A 26,350-nucleotide genomic window follows, 5' to 3' on the forward strand; every position below is an offset into this window, starting at 1 on the left:
AGTGCAGCCCCAATTTCCTGAAGACCTATTTATGGGTGTAAGGCTAATTAGCAAAATTGTAAATACACATTTATTCAAAAAAGAACATGACAGGTTCTCCCTTATGGTATACTTGATAATGTTTTATGGAGTAAACACTTTGTAGAGTTGGAGCCAAAATTACAATGGTGATAGGTGGGAGATGACATTTTGAAGCGATGTAAATAAGTAGTTCAGAGAACCCCTACATGAAGTGCTACTACAACGGAATGTCAGACAAACGTGCATCAATTAACATCTTATACATGGAGTGAATATGCATTCTCTAAACACCATGTTTCAATAAGTATCTCATTTAATATATTAAATATAGAAATGTGTTTGCGTAAAGTTATTCTGTTCATCTTATATACCTACATTAATTTCAAATTCATTCATGCCATCACCGGTACCGCAGTTTAAAAAATAGCCAGTCCTCTCCTGAAACATACTTTGATGAGAACCTAAATGATATGTCTTTGCAATATTACATGAAGAAAATTATTAGAATAATACTGTTAAAATGCAATACACTCCATGTATATGAAATAGACATCTTCTCCCGCTGCGTTTAACATATTTATTCCTGAGCTGAATTTGCCAGCTTTGCCTGCATCCATGACTTGGCCATCTATACAGGACTCCAAAAAAACCGATGACAAAGCATGATGGTAGGCATAAGATGTATACATAATGTGGCCAACAGCTTTTTCCAAAAGAGGCATAGCAACAAAGAGGCACAATTGTGTATACTCTGTTCTAAGGTGGTATACTTCACGTTAAATTGTTTGCATGTATAAAAACAAATCCTGAATTCAAAAATGTCCTCTACGTCTATTGTAAGTAAATTTATAAAGTACAAGTTAAATGAAATCCAAGGTCAAAAGACAAATAAAAAGTTTAAAATATGTGCAACATCTTTAATTCCTTTCCTTAACCCTCCGCTTGAACCACTCTACGCAACTAAAAGCTTTACATCTCAAGAATGATACTTCCACAAGTTGCTAGTAAAAAGAAATACAGTTGCTTTAGATGTTATAAAAAAAGTTTGACTTAACTTCTTTCACGTTTAAAAGAAAAAAAGAGAAAGATTTTGAAACTACTTCAAAAAATTACTGTTTGTTTGTTAAACCACTATTGGTACGTAAATGTGCTACAGTAAGTTCCCATAGGTAGAGTTGGTGTGATAAATGTGTGAAGTGGCAGGAATCAGCCATTGCACATGCAGAATGTAAATAGACTTTCAGACAAGGAACGCTGTATTTGAATTGCATTTTTCTTTTACACAGCAACCCTTTTGCTGGCCACTTTGTGAATGAACTAGTTAATTACAAATATACGTCTGTTCTTAAGTTGAACATATAAGCCTAGTTAAATGATGTTTCAACAGCTGTTTCTGGGGCCAATACAGTGCTAAAGAATAAAATCAGGTAATTAAGCTGGCTGGCATGGATCGCACAAAAATGTCAAATGAAAAACTTATGCCCTGTTGCTTTCTATTGAATTTCAAGTGTAGTCTCTGGAAAACTAAAACTTTAAAATATCCAGTTAGAAGCTTTTGGTAGTTAGGTTACATAAGAGGTATAACAAGCCTCAAAACAGGATAAGGCTGGAAACACATGAATCCGCAATTAAGTTAGTTTGGCTGTTGTAATCAAACATTAACATAGCAGACTGCACCAGTTTTGAGGACGGACTTCACTTTTTTTCTTTTGGTTGTGTTCAAAATGTTACACTTTGGTATTCTGCTGTAATGCCAAGTATACCCTTGCTAACAAGATCGATCCCTTTGTCGTGACTATGGGAAGGAGGGTGGGTGTGTTTTGTTTGAGGAAATCAGAAAAGAAGTTGCCAAAGGTCAAATATGCATTTGCTGAACCAGAACCAGGATTTATTTAGGAAGTCGAAACTTAAGAATTATGAATTCACTCTTACTGTATAGCTCATAACAGATATTCATCAGAATTGAAAACCTGTAAAATGATTGTAGAATGATGAATTTAAAAGGTGGAGAGTTTAAAGCAGACTGAGGTTCTTACATTCAAAACTGGGACAAAGTATTAGTGAGAAAACTATGGTTTAGTACACATTACACAAAAGTAGTAATGACGTATGTAGAACGCCGGTGGTACCCACAAAGCTATATATTCTCTTATAGTAAACAGGAATATGAAATAAAAGGAACAATACCAAGTACAATGTTGATTTAATTATGCGGAATAGCAGCTCAAAGCTTTTCAGGGTGTCTACAAAAATTACATGAACATTTCAACACGTGTTTTACTCCAGAGTTAAATATGGCATGATTTTTTGCTTTAATTTGTTTAGTAACTGTTCTAAAATCAAAAGACAAGAATGCACAACAAAGGGAAAACAGATCAAAGCCATGTGAATCTCACGTCATTGAATAATTTTCCTAATCATAATTGTTAGTAAACAAATTCAAAGAGATAATAAATCCTTGCATTGGAGTTTCCTGTGCCTTAGCTAAATATGCATAACTGCAAAAGACAGCGGGTACTGGTAAAAGCTCCAGGAAAGAAAGTGCTTAACAAAGTTAAAGTTCTCAAGTGTGTTTGGTGAGAGAGTACAAGGGCAGACGCATCGATGAGAACCACTACAAGAAAAGTCAATTTTGTGTTAAAGTTTTCAAAGATGTCACTGTAAGCAGAAAAAGCAGTAATAACGTCTTCATGAACATATTAGGCATTGTCAGAGTCTATCATTAGTGTTGTAAGTCGTGCTGGACTATTCCACAGGATTACTGCTTATTTCTGTTTCTGTCCTGCATACAAAAAGAAAACAAATGGTTAGCTAAAAGCAAGGGCAGTAGAAACAAATATATGCAAAAATGCAACAGACTGCACGAGTAAACAGGCAATTACTAAAAGAAAGAGCTTTGCGTGCACAGCATCAACTTATATGATGCAGAAGTTATAATTAAGATCGAGCTACACGTACAGATGCAACACAGAATATCATGTTTTTTGCCAATCCAAATCAAATGGAAGCGTGCTCCTACACTTAGGTATCAGATTAGTGGTTTACCTGAACTAAAAATACAAATCCTTAATGATGGTTTGGACAGACCTTAGTTACCAGTAGTCACTGTCGTCTAATAGATGGTGTGCTAATCTAAATACTCAACATCGAGAGTCCATTAGCACAACGGGTGATCTAATGAAACTATGGGCACGCTTACAAAAAAATATCCTGGCCAAAAGTCAATTTAGTCTTTTCAAATAACTTGACATCCGGAAGTAAAAAATAAAAACAATTAAAAAAAGAAGAACTCGCATCATTCATTACATCTTCATGGAAATTTTCGTTTTTACCCACACATGTGAATATCTTGATTTCATGATGGAACATTATCTAAACCTGAATGATCATGCCCTCAAACTAAATCAACTCCGAAGACTATGATCAATGTTTACCCTGCTTAGACTTCAAAACTGCAGTACAGCTACTTTTTCTTACACCGCTACATGAAGAAAATATAGTGCATTCCAAACATCACTGCTTCGCTAACACCAAATTGCATGCTCCTGCCATGCTCATCACAAGTGACAAAGACCACTTCACTACCTTCCTGTAATGAATGTCACTGGTGTACACATGAAGTGGGGGTGGACCTCGAAAACTGCTGAACTCACTATTTTCTGAGCACTTACCTTTCTCTGGACACTACTACAAATCCAGTGGTTACCTCTGGGTGGAGATTTGCATATTTGAAAACAAAACCCTATGATGATGCACTAGCGGAAAGTAATAGCGGAGAATCAAGCTATACCGCTACTCCATATACGTACGTGCTCCCCTAGCCCCACCATTACCGCTAAATTACAAAATACTTAATGGGATCTTGTTATTGTGATATCTCTCCATATCCTTAGCTTTGCCAAATATAGCAATAGAGCCTGAGCAATCTGTTTCTTAATTTTATTCCAGAGTCGTAGCATGCGGGGGCATTCCATTTGTATATTTACAAGGGTCCCTTCTGATTGCAGCCCCTGAGGCATCTTGTCTCATAACTTCCTAAATTTGACTAATTGTACAACTTGTAGTAGATGCAGTTTAGGATCTTTAATTGCATGAGTTTGAAACCAATCCTATTTGCTACTTCGCTCAGATATCCGCAGGCTTGGTCATAGCCCTCATCTTCCAGCAAACCTTATAATAAAAAAATGCACCCAGGAGGAGCACCAGGCCCAAATGGCATACCAAGACAGATACATAAAGTATCCACACATAAGTGGGCCACTCTGCTGGCCACTTTATTCGAGGCAAACAGAATGGGCGTATGCAAGTGTCCTACTGCAAGAACTGACAACCTGGGTGGAAGATCATAAACTAATACCTTTCACACAAACCGCATTCCAAAAGGGCTGCTACATCGAAAATAATTTGATCTGTCTAGTTCACATGATTGAAAGCACACTCTCGCCCAAAAGGAAAATAGTTATATCTGGGTGTCATTGATTTCTAAAAAGCCTTTGATAGTGTAGTTCGCCCCAAACTTTGGAAAAAGTTAACAAAATGGGGCATCCTGCAACCCCTTCTGAAAGCTCTCATAGCCCTATATACCGACAACTGGGTAAAAATAAGAGTTTCCTCAAGATGGTCAACCACCAATAAAATCATGACTAATAAAGGCCTTCCTTTACGAACTTTTGTTGCGTCCAATTTGGCAGACCCTGAACATCGGGACATGCCAAGAAGCTCTAGAGGAGTGACTGAGCTCAGATGGCTGCCCGCTTTTTAAAATTCATGACTGAGATCAATTTCCTGTTAACAATTTCCTGTTAACAGAGGACGATAACTAAGAACTTTTGCCCCACTAGCTACGAACCACGTGGCTCTCATTAACACCTTTAAAAAAACAAAAAAAGCATCATAGACTGAATTTTTATGTTTTGAATGAATTGCAACAATTTTAATTGTGCAAATGAAATACTTACTTCCAGCAAACCAATATCAAGGAGTGTAGGGAATGAATATCTGTACAGTAAAATAAGTTATCCTGCTTTCTACTTGCTGTAAGATTTGTAAAGCGCTCCGATACCCTTCCATTGTCTAGTTCTCGATATACAAAACTTTATAAATAAATGAACATATTTAAATTCACCAAGATTAGCAAGTAATTAAAAGGCAAAGGGTATCCTCGTGAGATAATCACCTGCAGGGCAAACGTACCCAAGACAGTTGGGCCTCCTCTTACCGATGATTACAAAGAAACACAATCTGCTCTTCTATTCATAAATTAAACCGTAACAGTGCCTATAAAGAAGCAGCTGCATGTTTACCAATTGAACATCTCCTTAATACTTCAGTCTCAAGGAATTTCCACACCCAATGCAAAGTTCAGTTTTTGAAATCTGAAGGAGTGGACATCAAAAAGTTTCAAATGTGTAAGCAATTAGTGACTGCAAGGGCTCCAAGAATTCGTTTCCCCCCTCAGTTCTTGAATATTGCACAACAATTTCGGATGATGGAGCAGGCAGGTTTACATTAAAAGAAACAAAAAAAAACATTTTAACACTCAGGTCAATTTCTTTTCAAGCTATCCACATGGTTGCTATTGAATGAGGGAGAGGTATGATGTGAATTACTACCTTATTTAGGGGTGAAACATGCCCAGTCAGCTTACAAATGTAATTGTTTTCATTAAATGGAAGGGGAAATTAGAATTAAATGTAAATATATCAAAACATAAATCTACGTCTTAGCACAATACGACTACAGAATAAAATATATGGCTTCAAATCATAATCACGTAGAATATTGACAAAGCATGACAGGGAGGCCTTGTATAACAAACGTATAACAGCCCGCTCATTTAATTGCCCATTTCCACTCAAGGGCTCCTCGATACGGGCAGCATTCATGCCTCTTTCCCAGGGAAGGAGCTCTTGGGCAGCAGCCCTCCGGGTGGCAGAACTTTCCTGAACTGAGGTCTCTGTGTACAATATAAATCACTTTAGAACCGTCAGTTCTCTGCTACACAACGTGGCATGGTTGCTCTATTCTCAGTGTGTGTTTGGGGGGGGGGGGGGGGGTTGTTTTTTAGGGGAATGTGATTTCTTTTTTCTGTTTTTCATTCACAGGTGGGAAAGTACATCGTACTTTTTATTGACCAAGTAAATGTATCTAAAAACAAATCCTAAAATGTGTAAACATGTAGCTGTAGACCTACATATGTAACGCGTTTACTTCTATTTTAATGTAAACATGCATTTATATTTCATTCTGTTAGCAGAAACCCATAGGTGGCACTACTGCATCGTAATGCAGTTACATCGTAATGCATTTACCTTGTATACCGCCAATGTCTTTATATATTTGTACACATGAAGGTTATTTAATCCATGCCAGTTGAAATAGATGTAGCCTAAGCAAACATGTTATTTGCAAGAATACGAATTACATTGCTTTCCACAGAGCAAAGGACATATTTCATATCAAGTCAAAGAGGCTTTATTTCGATATACAAAATATCTTAAAAAGCATACGACATAAAAGCATTGATAAAAAAACATTAAAAAGAAAGAAAAGGCCATCCCGCACATATAGAAAGTTTAAGAAACCCACAATATGCATAAATAGCACAATCCTAACTGCGGTACAGTGGGGTAATAAATTAAGACGGTCTGTATATACAGACCTTAATTAAACAATTTGGCAAAGCCAGTTTGACCTAATGCGCCAAGTCCAGCCTAAAAACTTGGCTATGGCACATACATATATCGAACGAGTGTCAGTCTGTAGAATTCTTAGGGCAACAAAACACTGCCTAGTTCCCAAAACCAGAGACACGGGTTTGATCCAGCGTCCACGAGGTGTCTTGTAGGCAGGACATTCGAAGAGCAGGTGAGGAATGGATTCAGGCCTGGTAGGACAAAAGGAAACAGTTTGGTGTGGTGGTTTCCACCGGGAAGTGAACTCCCTTACCGGGAGCATGCCAGTTCTAAATTTAAAAAAAGAGGGCTCTGTCCCAAGGGGTTGTGATAATGTCCAGATAGATCTCGCGCAATGGGACATCTTTAGTCAACAAAAAAGACCTGGATGATCTACACAAGTTGGTATTGGTGTTCCTTTTGGCCGTGATCCAGGACCAGTAAAGCTTTTTGAGTACTATTTTGGGCGGGGCAGACCGCTGGTGCCAGGCCTCTCCCAGCCCTAAGTTCAACAATAGAGCTTTAATGTCTCTAAGCCATTTCACTTTCGCCCAACTGGGGGAATCCAGGATCTCTCGCAAGCCCTCCGCATAGCTGCTAAGTTCCTTCACCATCCAAATGCGAGCCCATAAGAGGGGGCGGAGCCTCGCTTGATCTTCTATAGAGCGACAACCCATGTCCAATTGGAGGGGAATAATAGGAATGGAAGCTTGGAGACACATGAGGTTTCTGAGGAAAGTGTTTTCAGAGATGGTCAACTGACTCATATTCAATGCACCCCAGAGCTCCGCGCCATAAAGCGCAGCGTTGACGCCTCTGACATTGTAGATCTCAAGCACCGTCGCTATTGGCTTCATTGACGAGGCTCTCTGCTCCTTCAACAAAGCCCCCGGTACCCTTTTGTGGCTCAGGAGCATTTTATTCAGATGACTGTCCCAGCTCATTGTGTCCACAAGTCGAATACCCAAGTAATCAAACTCCCTCGTTCTCTCTAAAGGGACAGTGCCCAGCAAGTGTGGTGGACCAAGTTTTTTGGGGGGGTTTAAGATGAGGTATTTAGTTTGACCTGTGTTGATCTTGAGACCCCTAAATGCACAGAATTGCTCAAAGCTAGTTAACAGGCGCTGGAGACCAACAGGGGATTTCGAGAGTAACAGGGTGTCGTCCGCAAATAAGAGTGTAGGTACTAGCCGTCCTGCCAAACGGGGAGCATCAGCCGGGGATGACAAAAGGTGATAGACTACCCCGTTTGCATAGAGTGAAAAAAGGGTGGGGGCCAGTACACACCCTTGGCGGACTCCTCTGTTAACCTCGATGCGACCTGTCTTTTGCCCCTGGGTCCCCCAGCGCACTTGCGCATAGTTGGATTCGTGGAGCCTCATAATCAAAGACAACAGATATTCGGGCATTCCCAATTCTGATAAAACCCTCCACAATTGATTCCGAGGCACAAGATCAAAAGCAGTTCGGAGATCAATGAATGCTAAATACAAGCTGCCTTTCCCCAACAGTACAACCTTCCAGTATATCATAAGTAGTCGCAGTGACTGCTCGATTGTTCCAGTTCCTGCCCTAAACCCGGCTTGAAAGTTAGATAAAATATTATTATCTTCAACCCAGTCTAAGACCCGACCCAGCACAACTTTACCAGCCACTTTTTGGGAAGAGTCGATTAAACTAATAGGCCGGTAGTTGGCTGGGTCATCTCGGCTACCTTTTTTTTTTTTATAAATCGGGACAACCTCGGCGCCCATCCAGGAATCCGGTAGGGCAGCGCCCTCAGCGGATGCATTGAGCAGGGAGGCTATCATAGTTCCCCACTCCTTGGGATTCATGCGGAGCAGGTCCCCCGGCAAGCCATCAGGTCCAGCAGCTTTTCGTGGCACAAGACTATTCACTGCATTCTCTACTTCTTTTGGGGTGAAGATAGTGCCCACACCAAGTAAAGGGCCAAAGGGGATTGGCGAGAGGGCAAAATCCCCCTCCTCCTCCACTGCTACATTGTACAGATTGGAAAAATGCTTGTACCAGGCTACCTCAGGAATTTTACAAGTAAGGAGGGTGTCAATGGGTCTGTGTTTCTCCCTAATGAGATTCCAGAAGCCTCTGGAATTCCTGTCCCCACTGGCTACTTTTAACTCATGCCAAAAGGTGTCCTCCCAGTCCTTTTTTGCAGAAAAAAGGGCAGCTTTATGGAGTTTACGCTTGGATGAGACCTCGGCCCCGTCCCCGCGTTTGACTGCCATAATGACTGCTCTCTTGGCTGATCGACATGCAGGCGAATACCAGCCCAATTTCTTTTTTGCGCACGCTTGCCCATGTGCCCTTCTCTGGTTGCTCGTAACAATGAACATGTCCCCTATGGACCTTGAGGTCTCACAAAATAGGGATGAAATATCCCTTGGACACAGTTTCCCATGTTCTAACTTCAGCATAGCATTGGCCAAAATCCCCCCAATGCTGCTAACCTTTTCGGGGTCGATAATCACCTTATCCCATTTTAAGCGTCTAAGGCAGTTTGCTGGTACCACTTCCCCGGTTTCCCTTAGGGTGATCGTTAAAGGTGCAGCTATAGTGGGTCCATTAGGCCTCCACAAGGGGGTCAGGGATAAGGAGAGGGGGTTGTGGTCGCTGTCGATGGATGCAACAACCATCATGTCAACTAGATGGGCCCAAAGGCTAAAATTAAGAAATATATAATAGATTCTAGAGGTATGTCCCACCCTATTGTAGGTGTGGGCCCCGTTTATATCAGATGTGGTTCTTCCATTCGTCGCCCTTAACCCAAATTCCAGCGTTAGTGCGTTCAATTGCACAACCCTCTGTGACCATCTTTTCACCGGAGGCAAGTTAAGAGAGGGTATGCCTCTCCTTAAGTCCTCTTCGTTTAGATCCAGAATATCATCGGCCGATAGTGGCTCGAAGGTGCAGTTAAAATCACCCATCAAAAGGATGAGTGAGTTAACTGGACACTCTTTCAGTTCAGCCTCTAATTCCGACAAAGTCGGAGAAGTTGAGCTCCCAGTGACCCCTCTGGTGTAGATAATAAAAATTTCCAGAGAGGGGCCTCTCACGGGGCTCCTCACGGAAAGCCTCTGCAAGTCCGGAGTTTTGAGGATATGCTGCTTCACCCGAAGGCCAAGGGAGACATCAACCCACACGAGCAACCCACCCGAGGGCCTGCCTTTACCTGCTACAGGAGGGCAAGCGGATACAAAAAAAAAAAAGAGGTGAAACCTACTCTATGGCGTGGCTCCAGGCACCAAGTTTCTTGAAAGGCACAAATTCCGTATGGCTCAATGAAAGAAATCCAGTCAGGCAAATCTAAGTTGCGACTGAGCCCCGCAACATTCCAACTGACAACTTTCAGGGTAGGATAGAGAGTATCCTGGGCAACCAAGGTATTCAATACAGGCAATCCAGAGCGACAGACACCGGGTACAAGACCCGGAATATCGTTGGATGGCCCCAAGTCTCTCTCGGGGGTCTGCACGTAGCTCAGCCCATCTGGATTGGTGAAATTTAGCAAGGGAACAGTGTTAGGGGAAAACAGGATTGGAAGACTAAAATGGGGAAAATCTCACAGTTCCCCAAAACACCCATCCAATGTGGGCCTACTGTTGGATAAAGTGGTTGCTAACAGTGGATCCTGCCCACTAAGTCAACAACCCCAACCATGGGAGCCTTGTACTTGGGAGAAATTCCGGGTATTGGCACTTGCATCAAGAGTTTCATGGTGAGGGTACCAAGCACCTCTGCCCTCACCATAGGACGACTGGTTTGGCCAGGGAGATGGCAAGGGGCGATAGAAGTATCCCAAGTCTCTAGTCTGAATGCCATGCGGGTCACTATTAGTGGTTTGATTGTAAATAATGCCTGCTGCTCTTCGGTCATTAAAGTTAACCAGTACACAATCTCCTCTAAGATTTTTGTGTCTGTTGCCAACCCACCCCACTCGTCTGACATGGGTAATCCTCCCATCTATATAGTCTGGTAGAGGCCTGTTTTCCCTAAGCCAGAAGATGGTTTTGTTTTTGAGGTCAGAGAAAGACTCGTGTGTCCCTGGGTTAAGGACAGGAACCCCGGTTAGGATCACAACAAATGGCTGGCACCCAGGCGGAAGACTGGCATGAGGGGCCTGCTTGACTTTTCTTACTTGTGCTAGAGGGGGAGGAGCAGACACCTGCTTGGTGGAAGATGATGTGCAAGCTACTCTAGGACTGGCTACAAGGGCGCTACTATCAGTAGGAATGCTACTAGGGGTTCCTGGAGTGCTGGGTTTAGGGGGATTTTTAGCTTTTGGGGCCTGTTGGGAAGATCTAGTAGGGGAGCTCTTGGCATTTGGCTGTGAATGAATTGTTGCAGCTGTAACAATACGTTCCCGCACACCTGCAGAGATAGCAGAAGATGGCCCAGGGAGTTGCCCTCGGTGGCCAGAGTTAGTAGCTGAGGATAAAAAGGAAGGGGTGGACCCTTGGGCAGGAGCACTAGATTCTTTCCCAGGCTTATCCTCATCTCGAAGTTTTGAGTGCAGTTTTATCAGTGATTTGACAGAGAAAAAGTTATCCAACATGTTTTGTTCTAATGAATCAACCCGTTTTGATAACCCCTCAAGTTTGTCAATTATTGGCAAAACCATTGACTTCATTAGGCACTCAATGTTGAGAAGTAAGGGGGGGATCACCCGGAGCAGATTCCTGGGCTGACTTATGGGTGGTTCCAAACACAAAGGGCTGTTGGGTGCTGAACAGCCCCTTATTTGTAACACTCAAGTGATCTTTCCCCTGACAAATACCAATCTTAGTAAGGCCCCCCCTTAGATGCATTTTTTCTTCTGACCTTATATGTTTTTGATACCATTCCCCTGCGCGGGCTGATTGGCCGCTTCCTTTTGCATGAAGTGGCAAGCAGCGCATTCCTAGCCTCACCCGTGGCTGAGGGAACAGGCCTTGTGTCATCCAGTGTGGTTTCCTCTGGTGTCGGTGAAGCATCTACAGAAACAATGGAGGAAGGGACAATATCCACAGCACTAGATGCCAGAGGGTCAAGAGTGGGAGATGTGGCCCTACTATGTGAGATCGTGGACAGCCTATCAAGACTCGCCCTAATCCTGCTAACACGTTCGTCTATGTCAGGAGATGGGGCCACAGTCAGTAGGGAACATGGGGCGTGGCTTGGGGAAGGAACCAGGGCCAAGCTTCCCAAGGATGAGCGCGTATCTACAAGACTGGATGTTTCTTTCGAAAGTCTGCGCTCAGTCAAGGCAATCTCCTTTTCCACGATGGAGAATGCCCGGGTGATGAATTGGTCCATGGTGCCGGTCACTTGGTCCCCTCCACCTTTGCGGGATTTATTAGAACGCGTACCTGTAGCCATTTTGAACTTTTAGTCCTGCAGCCAAGAGGGGTGGCCCGGCCTGGCCTCTTCAGGCCCCTGATGGCCACAGATGGCCCCGCCCTTGTCCCAGGCTTCTCCCGGCACGCAACCGCGCTGCGGGAGTGCGACCCGGATATATACAAAATGTGGCAGCTGGGGGCGGGGCTAACAGGGGGCGCCGAGCAGGTGATCCGGGTCACGCAGGGACTCCTGGTAGAGTGAGTCCCTGCAGCGCAACACCCCTGTAGCAGCTGGATTTCCCCGCCGGGATTACAGGCTTCTTCTTTTAGGCGGCTCCCAGAGTCAAATGCCGCAAAGCGGCACCCGCGAAGCGGGTGCGGAGGCAAAGCCTGTCACAAGTCTGAGCAGGGCTCGTCCCAGTGTCCGAGAGCTTCCTGTAGCTCCGTTTGGTTCAACAATCCCAAGGAACCACCTGGAGAAGGCACTTTTGAATTACTTGCCGGCTGGGGGCGGGGCTAACAGGGGGCGCCGAGCAGGTGATCCGGGTCACGCAGGGACTCCTGCTAGAGCGAGTCCCTGCAGCGCAACACCCCTGTAGCAGCTGGACTTCCCCGCCGGGATTACAGGCTTCTTCTTTTAGGCGGCTCCCAGATCCAAAATGCCGCTTCGCGGCACCCGCAAAGCGGGTGCGGCGAGGTGCGGCGGCAAAGCCTGTCACAAGTCTGAGCAGGGCTGGTCCCAGTGTCCGAGAGCTTCCTGTAGCTCCGTTTGGTTCAACAAACCCAAAACCTATTTCATATCATTATAGAGCTCCCGCTCCTGTTGCCATTTCATTCATATCAGAGGTGTGGCCACGATGATAGGATTCGCAGCACATTTTTACGATAACCGGTAACAAAAAATTATTTCCATTTCTATTCACAGTACGGCAATGTGGATATCCTGGTTAAGTGTCAGTAACAACTTGAGACTATTCCTTTTTATACGACGGACGGTATGGCACTTCATTGAGCAAAGTTTGCAGCATTGCAGCTGCTTTGGCAGAAACGCACTTAAAATTGCAGGCGCAGGCGCTGTACTCTATTTTATCTATCTTCATACTTTAAACAAGCATTGGAAATGCAATAGGCATTATTAAAGTTGGAGCAGTTGGCATTGAAAATGGCAATGTTGTTAGTGCTAGTTATGGAATTGCAATTATACTGAAATACAATCACACGTAATACGTAGGTGTATTAAAAAGTTAAATGATAGATAATGGTGTTGAAGAAGTAGTTAATAAATATTGATGTATGTATTTTGCATCTTTTTTTGAAAATCTTAGGGTTGCAATGGGTATGTAAGTAAAATATGTGTTTGTGACTTTGATTTACAGTTTTCGAAAAAGAAAACACATTTTGCAAGTAAAAGATGTTTGTGTGAGGCGGGTCGCGTGCAGCAGGCGGGTCGCGTGCAGCAGGCGGGTCGCGTGCAGCAGTGTGAGTAATGCAGCAGTGTGAGTAATGCAGCAGTGTGCAGCAGTGTGAGGCGGGCAGCAATGGAGGCGGGCAGCAATGTGCAGCGTGCAGCAGTGTGCGCCGTGCAGCAGTGTGAGCATGAGGGGGTGTGAGGGTGAAGGTGATAAGTGAATCTAAATGACACACATAACAGACATTCCCTCATCTCTCTCTCTCTTTAATACATTCTGTCCTACTTGCAGTACGTGTCAGCATCTGGGAATAACCTTCCCTCAGTGGCGCTCAAGTGGGATCCCAGTGGGTCACCTGTCTTCCTATGAAGTTAGGGTTCAACCGTCGCCCTCAGTGTCACACTGAAGTAGGCATTGGCGCTACCAAAAGAGGCTATGCTTTCAGAAGCCCGGACTCATCTTTAAGGGAGAGATGCAGTAGGTAGTGCTTTAAAACAAGAATTATCCGAGGGTCACATGTTTGAAGTCGGACAGTGCTCAGCTCCAGGCCTCCCAGACTCCGAGATCAGAGCCTACGCTTGAAACATTCAACCCACACAGTCGAGCACACAGCTTCCCTGGAGCACGCATACGGACATTGCATGACGTCACAGGGTGTTACAGCCTTGACTGCCACTGCAATGTTCTCAGTCGAAAGCAATGCACCGCATTAGCATAGTACAATGATGGCGGCAGGCAAGACACACCACAGTGTAAAACAATTAGTAAAAACATACCCATACAGAAGCAAGACGTTTTACTCCACGGATTATGAAACAATCACTTCTGTCGGATCATACACAACAAATATCACGACCGGACACTTATTAAGTGCTATCTCATCTTTTGTATAGCGTACAGTCTCACAAAAACCTCTTTAGACAACAGAGTTAGTTTAAATGGGGTGACACGAATATAATGTTTCGAACGCACCTTTTAGAGCTGCACAAATACATTGGTATGAAAGGTATTCTTATGCGCATTCTCTACAATAATATCGGGAGAATTCCGACCCTGCCCAGTCTTCTACAAATCCAGTCTGCAAAATAACCGAGCGGCAAAGAACACATAGAACAAGCCAGCAACAAAACAAAACGAGGCCTGACACGCAAATCGGATTTCTGGCCGGGAGAAAGGAGAGGCGTGACACGCACGAAGGAAGGAAGGGGCGGAGAAACAACGGAGCGGACTGCCGGAGTCTGGACACAGGGAGGAACAGGACAAGAGGAGTATAACAGACCCGGTGAGGGGGGGCGTCGGGGCACATTGACGGTGCCCGCCCCCCCCAGAGTGATGGAAGCCCTGCGTGTGCCCGGTGAGTGGGGTTGGGAGGGTGTGTGTGCACGTTTGTGTGCGATTGTAAGCCCTGCGTTTGTGTGATTGTAAGCCCTGCGTGTGGGGGGCGGGGGTGAGTGTGTGCGCGTGGAAATGTGTGCGCGCATGCGTGACTTTGCCTGTGTGTGATTGAGAGAGCATGTCAAGGGGAGTTAGGGGATGTGCACGGCGCCGTGCGTGCCCTCGAGGGCAAATCTGAGACAGCGAGGCTCATGCACCAACGCTGTCTCAGATTCCCCCAAACACGCCGACAATAGGTACTTCGCTACGCTCGACCTAAAAACAGACAGCTGGACCAGAGGCGCGTGCCTAGTAAAGATTTTAAATGTGTACCCCCTTTCTGCCATGTCAGAAAGGGGGTACACATGTCTCAAGTTCTGTCTGTGCCCATCTCAACATACATGATGGTCTGTTTATGTTTGTAGCAGTTGTTTAGCACATTGATGTCATCTGCCTATCCCCATGCCCCTCTAAGATATCCTTCTGTCTGGCCCCACCCTAGAGTGCCTCTACAAACAATTGGTTTATTCAGTGTAGTGCTTCGTGATAGTTCTCACTGGTTTACGGGTTGAGTCCTGTTAGGCACTGGTTTAAGGGTTGAGTCCTGTTAGGCACTATGTGCAGAGTTTGCATGGAGTCTTGGTCTGTGTTTTCAGATACAAAGTCAAACGCACAATGCATTAGAACAATGCAAATTGGGCTGAGGATCAGCTGTCACACTAAGAGAGACGGTTCGCACACATACTTCAGAATTGTGACCTGAACCCGCAGCCGTGCTGGTTGCGGAAGAGCGCAGGCAGCCAGACGTAACTTGATGCCGCATAAACGCATTGTACACATTTGGCTGCAACCAAATGTTTGGTTGCAGCGGTGCAAGAAAGCCAGTCGTAGTACATTAGTCAGAGCCTGGGACTACTGTGTGGTATTCAGACCATATCAGTTTGACCAATCAGGCACTTAAAACTGCTGCTGCCTGCGCGGGCTTGTTTTTATAGTAAACATCTCTGCCGGAGTGCTTTAAAGCACTTTACAACAGAAACAGTTTACGTTACACCTTTTTGATGGGCACAGGAAGATTAAGTAATTGGACTAGAATTGTAGAACATTGATCAGATGCAAATAGACTAACTTGATTCCCCCCCTGCATCAAGGTTGGCAGCTCTAGCCTTCAGCCACCTCCAACCCATTAGTAAAGCGCTCTTTTGGCACCTGAGGCATATGGTATTGTACAGTATCACACCCGGTACTATAGGGCACCCCGCAAGTGTCCATACTCCCTACAGAAACAAGCATTTGCAGTGCAATAGGTCTCACATTTACGCGAGTTTGAGCTATTGGCATTGTAAATGGCAATGCCTTTTATTTAGGTTTTGGTTTTTACAACATAAATAAAAGGCATTGTCATTTACAATGCCAATGGCTTAAACGCTCATAAATGCGAGACCTATTGCAATGCAAATGCTTGTTGTGAGCAATAGTATGGGTTACCAAATCGAATAAAAACAAGCCACTCTGCTGTTAGTTTTCAATTCTCTTGGGAATACCTACGTACGTGCTACAGCAATAGTCAAAGTCCATCTTGACCTATTGCTTGGGTTGGTTGACATTACTGTGCATACATGTCTAGTTTATGTGCTTAATGCCCACGTGTCCATATTGGTGTATGACCCATCATCCTACAAATCTTCACTCTTCAGACTACACAAAGTGCTAACTATCCTTTGTAACTTAGGAAGGGTCCCTTTAAATCATCTTCACCTACTAAAGCCAAGTAACACATATTGCTAGACAGGATAATTTGAAAACATGGAAAGAGAAGACACTGAATAAAATATATTGACAGCTGCAAAAATACACAATGGACAGTGTTCACAGAAAACAACCAGAGCCAACTAGAAGACTCTGAAACACAAGGTGTCAATTCGCTCTGAAATATTTAACCAGTGTAGCTATGGACAAGGAAGCAATTGAGTAGCAGGCATGCGATTACTCAAAGTACATTGACAGATTCCAGTCCTGAATACAAATTTAAATCAAACGTAGGAGAGAACATCACTTTAGCACCAGCATCTAACTTCACAAGATGGGGGGGGGACTCTTAGGCAGGTTGAATTACAGGGAGCAACCAGATAAGGTATATATACACTTTAGACCATTTTATTCTTAGCTTGCATGGGTACATGAAGCACATTTAAGTTGGAGGTGTGGCTTTACCGATTAAGTTCTTGAATCCCATTAAGTTGTTAAAAATGACTGCATGAAACTGCAGATAAGAAGCAAGTGTACATATACTTGGGTGTGATCTAAAGCTGAATAGAACAGAACAAGCATTTGCAATGCAATAGGTCTCGCATTTACGCTAGTTTGAGATATTGACATTGTAAATGAAAATGCCTTTTTTGTTTTCGTTTTTAAACACATACATAAAATGCATTGTCCTTTATAATACCAATAGCTCAAACTCGCGTAAATGCGAGACCTAGTGCATTGCAGATGCTTGTTAAGTTTTGGATCCATTTCACAGGGGAACAAAAAATAAAGGAACGGGGGAAGAGAGGGCGAGAACTATTCCTTGAAGTCACAGTTTTCAGTGAGTAAGTGAGGAAGAGCTTGTCATAAAGAGAGGGAATAAGCGGAGGAAAGAGAGGGGCAGCTACCAACGGCAGAGCAGAAGTGGACATTGCCCTTGTCTCCTTCTCTGCCCACCACGCCCGTCCCGAACTGCCAGGAACGCCGAGCCTTCTCTGCAAAGTTTGAATCTGGCGGGAGGCTCAAACATCCTGTGATTCTAGGAAAAACACTCAATTTCCCTGTGCCTAAAAATGAATGTCCGTTTGTAATGCAACTGGTGATCACGTAAAGCGCTTTGATACCTTCGAGTCAAGTACACGCTATATAAAACTGCAAAAATGTGTGGTCCAACCTTTTTTTCTATTTCTGGTTAGCTCCTGGCACCTGGCTTCCACAAGGCTCGTGGCGCTCCGCCCACACACGCCCGTTTAAGCACGCACTTGGGATTGCACGTCCTGTCTGTGATGGGTCCTTGCCCGAGTGGCTCACGCTGTGAGAAACGGTTTGCCACTGCTTGGTTCGTGCACCGCTGAAAGCAGAGGAGCCGCGAGCATGGTGAGGGGCGCGATGTCTATGCAAATGGGGAGTGAGGGACAAGGCCCCCCCATGTGCCTAGCTGGAAGGTTTTGCTCCTATTCCTGGCTGTGATAGCACGCTCCCGTGTGTTTGGTTGGCCAGGTCGGGGTGTGGTGAACATGGTGCTTCGCATGAAGGCTGCATAAGTGGGTCCATGGGTGTAGGGACTGGGGGACTTTTTAAACAAGCATGCCGACAGCCGCCCCATGCCGCTAAATGATAGGAAGTCTCCCGGAGAGGACCACTTAGCTGTAATTCACACGCAGCACGTCTTCCGGAGAGGAGCACTCAAATCTAATTAACGCGCACAAGCTGTTCATGGGAAGCGCGTTCACACACCAGAATCTGCGCGTGCCCCGGCATGTCTCCCTTGGGAGGCATCACGCTGACAATAAGTCTCGCTGGCGAGACCTAAAAAGGAGTTTAAGCCATGTTATGTTATCAGACAACTGCAAAAACAGACACAACTGTGTCCTTTGCCGGAATGCACTGTTCGAATTGGCTCAAATGCCAGGGTGCTATATCCTTATTCTTAAACAAAATTCAACATCCGTATCCAAATATATATACATTCAGTAAACCATCAATGTCTTCATAAAACATTTATTATTCAAATGAAAGCCTATATGGTGTTTCCAAAAAGACTTTACTTGATTTGCTCAAAATTCTTCATTTTTGAGTTTCTTATTAGCAAATCATACCATAGTCACAATTCATTTTCATTGTCAACAAAATGCAAATTGATTTGATAACTCAAAACTCATAATACACGTCATTTTCATGTAGCATGATAAATGTATCAAAACTTGCGACGACTCCCTCCCAATGCATTTCGATGCCGAAGCATCTTCGTCAGGGGAATTATTCTATGAAAAAAATATATACATCTCATGTAAGATAACATTAACTTAACTTCACTTATATCATCACCTTCCTTATTCATGCTTCACATGCTTTATCCATGCCTTGCAAATCAGTATCATGCAAATGATAGTGTTCCAATACAACCAAGCCTACTAGCAACCCAAGCAACATAGTGCAGTTCACGTGGTGTTCCCTATACATGCTATTCAATTTCATGACAAGTGCAACCTTTGTTTACTGTCACCTAAAACGTGATCCCATTGTAACAGACTCCAAACCATTAAGTGTGAAAATTAACAAAAATAACCTGCTCATAACGAAATGTAAATACCTGAAAAGCGTTCTGAAAAAACGACTCTCTCTGCAATAACAAATGTACATGACTAATGAATCTTTTCGTTGTATATATGGCCCATAACCCCTCCTATTACCATTACACCCCCGTGCTTACTTGTAAGTAACGTTGCGCTTGGTGACAGTAAACAAAGGTTGCACTTGTCATGAAATTGAATAGCATGTATAGGGAACACCACGTGAACTGCACTATGTTGCTTGGGTTGCTAGTAGGCTTGGTTGTATTGGAACACTATCATTTGCATGATACTGATTTGCAAGGCATGGATAAAGCATGTGAAGCATGAATAAGGAAGGTGATGATATAAGTGAAGTTAAGTTAATGTTATCTTACATGAGATGTATATATTTTTTTCATAGAATAATTCCCCTGACGAAGATGCTTCGGCATCGAAATGCATTGGGAGGGAGTCGTCGCAAGTTTTGATACATTTATCATGCTACATGAAAATGACGTGTATTATGAGTTTTGAGTTATCAAATCAATTTGCATTTTGTTGACAATGAAAATGAATTGTGACTATGGTATGATTTGCTAATAAGTAAAACTCAAAAATGAAGAATTTTGAACAAATCAAGTAAAGTCTTTTTGGAAACACCATATAGGCTTTCATTTGAATAATAAATGTTTTATGAAGACATTGATGGTTTACTGAATGTATATATATTTGGATACGGATGTTGAATTTTGTTTAAGAATAAGGATATAGCACCCTGGCATTTGAGCCAATTCGAACAGTGCATTCCGGCAAAGGACACAGTTGTGTCTGTTTTTGCAGTTGTATTAGAACCTGACAGGGGTGAGTCAGGAAGCGGGTCTGCACCGATTACCAACAGGTAGATTAGCATTTTGAATCGAAGTGGTGTGCAGGTCACATAATTATTTTTGTATATGTTATCAGACAACCCATGGTTATCAATGCTTTCTCAATGGTCAACCACCGAGGTCTAGGTTTAAACCATATTATCAACAGTGTATTAGAACTGTAACACAAAATGTATGTTTTGTAATGTGTTTCTCTACCAGTGACGAGTCTTTTGATGCACTATTCAATTACACCAGCATTACTAGGATCAAAAGTTCAAATGATTCAATGGTGTTCACACCAGTGACCATATAGTTAAAACAATCCTTTAAGAGGCTGCTTTTGCCCACTGTACCACCAAACCACAACAGAAGGTACAAATCACGGACAAAATTTTATTTTAAGTATCTGGTTAAGGAAACCACATCTTAAGGATAATGAAGAAAAGAGGCAAAAGAGCCAAAGATTAAAACACAAAGCTTTAACAAGCATTGGCAAAGCAAGTTGGTCTGCAATTAACTCCAGATCATCAGTACTGTAAATGTCCTCTGAAAATGGTTGTATAAAACATTTCAAAGACATATCAAAATGGCTGCCTGTGTGATTGGATGCACTAGCAGCAAATTTGGAATCGTTTTTCTAACCATGTTTTACAAAAAAAATGCCAATGTGGCTGCCTGTCCATCCATACACGAGCATATAATGCAGAAATATTAGTGGAGATATTTTTTTATTTTTAATACAAATCCTTATTAGCACCAGATGGAACAAGCATTTGCAATGCAACAGGTCTTGCATCTACAAGAATTTAAGCTATTGGCATTGTAAATGCCAATAGCTTAAACTTGCGTAAATAAGAGACTTATTAGCTTGCAAATGCCTAATTAACTTTAAAACTGAGCGCAGCGCTGCTTTAAGAACACCGCGCTCGGTTTCTTTATTTTTTTTTACTTTAAGACTGAGCGCAGTATCCTTGAAGCGGGCACTAAGCTCCGTGTTTAAGTTAAAAAAAAAAAAAAAGAAACTAAAGCAGGCACAACGCTCACTATAAAAGTTTTAAAAAAAATGTAAATAAACGGAGCGCGTGGTCCCAGAAGTGGATACCATGCTCAACATGCAAGATAAATAAAATTTAAAATAATCACGGTGTCCCTAAAGCAGGCGCCGCGCTCAATATGCAAATCCACCAAAATGCAGTCACCATTGCCCTCATCAGTGCCAATAACAAAAATAGTGCTCACCTCCTAGATAAAGTGACTAACAAGCCCATTTACGAATGAGAAGCCAGCATTTAAGAATGACACAAAGCCAATGACAAATATGGGCGGAGCTGCCAGTGCATACCCTAACACAGCATGCCTCACAGAGCGAGCAGCGTATGCGTGCTGCTGCTAGGCTCGACCTAAATAGTAACATTACACCTACAATAAGCCAATACAATTGGCTTTACCAATGCTTATTTGTTGCATACGATACATAAGCAGCAATTTTGGCTCCAATGTTTAGCATATTGAAATTCTTCAGTTTTGAAATGATGAGACTGAAAGAACTAGAACGGTCTCTTTGAAGTTACATCAAAGGCAGTGAAGGGTGATATTGCTGCAGGTAAGATACATCTTTTTTTTTCGTCCTGAGAGTGAAGGGGAAAATTGGTTAGCCCGATAGGGGCCCCATCTCAGCATCTGACTTTTAAAACTGAGCACCGGCAATACCTGGTCCACTTAAAGCCCTGCACCACACAATAAGCAGAAACTGTACCCCACAAAGCGGTAGCTCACATGTAGGTGCCAGGACGGGCAGAGCGCATCAGCTATCAATGGGTATGTATATACGTGGTATCTGTATATTGCTAACAAAGGCGAAAGGTGATGGGGGTGTTTTCACACTTGTGGCCCAGTGACCCCACGTTGCATTGTCAAGAAATGCAACCATGTTTAACGTACTAAGATTTGAGAGCACTCCGGTGCTTCAAGTGAAACTACAAATCCCAGAATGCAAATTGTACTGGCTAAAAAGCAATCCCTGGCTCAAAAGTGTCATCCACTGCATAAGCCCACTTGGCAGCTTCACCATTTCCTGCTTTCTAGGGTGTTGAATGTTGTGTAGAACGACACTGGCGTCTTCTTAAAGCTATCGCTCACCTCTAATGTCAAGAAGGCTAGGTCATAACATGCATCTAGAGAAGTCTTCGCTGTTTCACGCCCAGTGTTGCTAGTTTAAACCGGCATGTGTTGTTCTGACTCTCTGCACTTCCACAACCCTACATGCCGGGTTTATATTGCCACGCTGGTTATGACCAGTCACCTCTTCCTGTATCTGAAGCCCTTAGAGCCCTATTGGCGTTGCGTGCCTGGACACCACCCACTTTGCAAACTCTGCTCGGAAGCGAAACGGAAACTAACCTCACGTCTTCCTCCTCGGCTGGATCATGGCTACAGAAAACCAGAAGCCGGAGGAGGGATCAGAGGAGGGATGGGGAAATCCTGTGAAAGAGCAGCAGGCAGACTGGAGTTAGGAAATATTCAACTGTGTGCTAAGACCCGGACGAGGAGAAGAGCAGACTATATTTAGATGCCCGGAGTTGCAGACTGTGCGCAGCCCCGGCCCAGCCTGTCCAGCCTGCATGCGTGTAAGGAGCCAGCTTTGGGATCTTTGGCGGAGCCACTGCAGGTACGTGAGACAGAATGGGGATACAGGGTGAGGGTGGGTCTGGGAAGGAACAAACCAGCGCGAGCCTCATGCTGAAAGTTAAAAAATAAAAAAACACGATTGAAGAGGAAGAGGCAGCAGGGGGAGGGGATAGAGGGGGCCTGTGGCTGTTTCCATTGCAGGAGCGAGCAGGAACCATATGTTACAGCTCGCTCCCGCCAACCATGCACGCTGCGTAGGCGAGGCCTAAAAAGGGATGAAAGTGCAAAATACAAAATCATAAAGTATTGAACCAAGTGCCAAACTAGAGAAAGGCCCAATTTCATGGTGTATTTCAGTAACCTTGCTTCACTTTACAGTACTACACCCATCACAAGGCTTAGTCTAAGATGTGGTGGCAAGGAAGTGTTAAATAAAGACATTTTCAACAGGCAAACACCGAAATCCACGGTGGAAGAGCACTGGGAATCTGACTTTGATACGTCTTGGCCTACTTCCCTTTGGGATAAACTTTGGACTAAGCTCCGCAAATCCTCTAGAGCTGCTTCTCTCACACAAACACTTTTTTTCATTTATAATCGACTCCTCTACACACCTTTTCTTCTTCACAAGAGGTTCCCCTTGGTTCCAGATCTCTGCTGGTCCTGCTCCACCCCCAACGCCACGTACTTTCATATGCTTTTTCTCTGTCCCCTTACACACATCTTTTGGACTCAAGCATGGGACCAAATCAATACTATATTTCAAACTTCTATACCTTTCTCTCTTACTGATATCTTCCTTTGCTCACTTTCTTCTTCTTGGGCTGCTGTTGATTCAAATGTTCAAATCATAGACTTGTTACTAGCTGTTGCATTCCAACAGATCACTGTTAATTGGAAAAATTCAACTGCAATTACTTTTAAAGCCTGGTGGTTTAATGTATGCCATAATCATAGACTTGATACTGCATTTGTCTATCCACTTAATCTGGCCCCAAAAAGACATGCCCTGTGGCATCCTATTACCCTTTACCTTGATGTTTGTGCCAAACGCTCTTCTCATTTACCCCCTTTTCAGCAAGAGGTTTCAAAACCTCCTTAAATTACCTTTCGCTCCTTTATTTTCTTTAGAACTTATTTTTCCTCACATAATATTTATTATCTTACCCCCATTTATACAGCCTCATATATCTTACATCTCTAGCCTCACTTACACCTTTTTCTTTTTTTTCTCTCCCCCTCCAATTTTTTATTTTCTGATTTTTATTGTTGTAACTTAATTTACCTTGCTTTTTTGATGATGATAATGTATCTCGTTTCTTTTTCTGTAATAACACCTTTGTTATTCTAATAAACTTTTACTTGAACTTAAAAAGAATAAGAACTTGGAGTATGCTGAAATGTAATCCTTAAAGTTCCCACCCTTGTCCAGCTCATTGGAAATGGCTCTCTGGTTATGTATGTATGTATGTATGTGTCTTGTAAAGCGCACTGCTGCCCTGAGGCGTCGTGTCGCTGTAGACCGCTGGGGAACCCGTCCTGGCTATCCCTGTGAGATGGTCCCTACTGGGTATCTCCAAGGTGAAACCAGGCATCCCCGGCGAATGTGGGGGGCCGTTGCAGAGATGAGGCAAGCTAATGCCCAGAGTTGCCGAGTGTGATCGCTGGTTAGAGTAGGCACCGAGGCGAGAATTATCTAGTCCGCTGACCCTGGTCCACGACCCTGCCGCGTCGGGAATTGAATCCTGGTCCCGGGCCGTTCTCTGCTTCCAGGTCTGCCGCCTCTAACCAGTGAGCCACACCACTCCACCATGAGACCATGAGGGGGATAGATGGATGGAATATACATATACACAGCAATGACTTCACTTCAAACTAACTACCATTGCGAATTTTGCATACAGCAGTTAATATACATCTTTATTCAATTATAGATTAATATGAGGTCTTCATATGCTCTCAAATGAATTCAGATAAGTTTCATTATCCAGACCAGATGTACTGTGTATTGTCCAAAATTGTACATGAGGGGGCTCTACCTGGTTTCAGGTTGACTGCCTCTTTGAAAGGCATCTGTGTTACATGCAGGCTTTGGACCACTATTTCATTTTCATAGACTTGTAAGCTTGGGAACATTTCTCCAAGTGTCCGATTCCAATTGTTAGAGAGACTTAAAACATAAGAAGCCAATGTAGGCTCACAAAAACAACCTGCATGCAACAATTTTAGAAACATAGTAAATAGAAATAATCTGTTCCTTAAACACGCAACAGCAACATGTCAAAAACAAACGAATTTATGAAAAACCATTGCAGAAACCAATGTATGCACTTCAGCGCTGCTGCTGTAAAATATCTATCGGATCTAAAGTCTGAAAATACTGCAAACAAGGGGGCAGGCAGGTAAAAACTCAAAAGTAACAAGAGTTTTGTGAAGGGTTGTTCATGGCAGAGTGGTTCTTTAAAGGTGGGAGATATGTGATGTTAAACTACACTGGTATAAAGATAAGGACTTTTAGCTAATGTCAAATAAAGAGTAGACAAACAAAAAAACAACGAAAGTTTGAGAACTAAAACTAGCATAAAACATCTAGAGACAAGTTTGGAGATTACTCAATGGAGCAGAAAAAAAATGACATGCTTTCTCTATAAATCAATATATGCTCACTGGCTATATTTGCGCTCTACAAGTATCACTGTATACATAAAGCATAGTATCTAGTGAAATGTGTTATTGAATCCTACGCGTTAAAAACCATATGACCGGTGTCACCAAAAAATGTGGTTTCCATTTCACTCCAAGAGCAGACCCCACACTTTGGCACTACTGTCTTCCAAAATCAAAGACTCCCAGTGCTCACGGGTCAAACGGCTTAACCAATAGTCACAGTACTTGTAAAAGGCACCAGTGTATGAAGACTACATTGAAAGCTATATAACAACAAGCACTTGCAAATCCTATGAGTGAGCTACTGGCTTTGTCAATCGGGTGGGGGTGGAGAAATGGAGGGCATGTGAAGAACTTGCACCTCCTATAGTATACACAAGCCAAAACAGGTAACAATTCCACCTCCTTCCAAAACGTCTCACAAAAGAAAATGGTACAAATTAAAAAAATCTCAGACCACTTTAACAGGCTAGAAAAACTAGAAACAAGACTTGAGACGGATAGAAGTTGAATAATTGCTAACCAGACAATTTCCATAAAGAATAAAATCGGTGGCAATGGAAGGGTGATGAAGTGATTCACAAGCTAAAAAAGCTGAACATGAATTGGACTTAACTGTAATTAAACTACACATCTACGGTTTCAGCCTCAGCATGACCTTACTTGGATTACAAACTATACAGTACTCGAGACAACTGAAAACTGAATTTTGAGGGAAGAATGTCCTATTGGTCTAAACAACCTAATAATCTAAACGTGTGTTACAATATGGATAGTCTAGCGATGAGCAATCAACTGCTTGAGGAGGGTACCTGAATTCTAGTACCAACATGAAATGAGACCAGGCAGATGGGCAGCACTGTACATGAGCTCCAGTGAGTAGTTTACCCGTTTTACTTTTCTTAACTGACAATCTGATAAATAGAGTTGCACATTAATTATAAATTGCCTAAAACTAAACAGAAAAGGAAAAACTAGCACTACTCATATAGGTAAAAAAACTAAAGATGCACTGCAGTTCACACATTGGGATCCCGTGGAAAATCAAATAAAGCGTTTGGTAAGCGC

General features: G+C 43.1%; 1 protein-coding gene across 3 annotated transcripts in view; it reads right to left on the minus strand.

The window, feature by feature from the left end:
- Positions 1-1,883: 1,883 nt before the first annotated feature.
- Positions 1,884-26,350, minus strand: part of YTHDF3 (YTH N6-methyladenosine RNA binding protein F3) — a 51,141-nt gene continuing 26,674 nt past the window's right edge. For all 3 annotated transcript variants that reach the window (XM_078687245.1, XM_078687246.1, XM_078687247.1), the window contains one exon: positions 1,884-2,803. In XM_078687245.1, the coding sequence (XP_078543371.1) occupies positions 2,780-2,803 (24 nt within the window). In that variant the 3' untranslated portion in view covers positions 1,884-2,779. The remainder of the gene's footprint in view (positions 2,804-26,350) is intronic.

This window comes from Lissotriton helveticus, chromosome 4_1 (genome assembly GCF_964261635.1).
Source record: "Lissotriton helveticus chromosome 4_1, aLisHel1.1, whole genome shotgun sequence".
NCBI classification, from domain to species: Eukaryota; Metazoa; Chordata; class Amphibia; order Caudata; family Salamandridae; genus Lissotriton; species Lissotriton helveticus.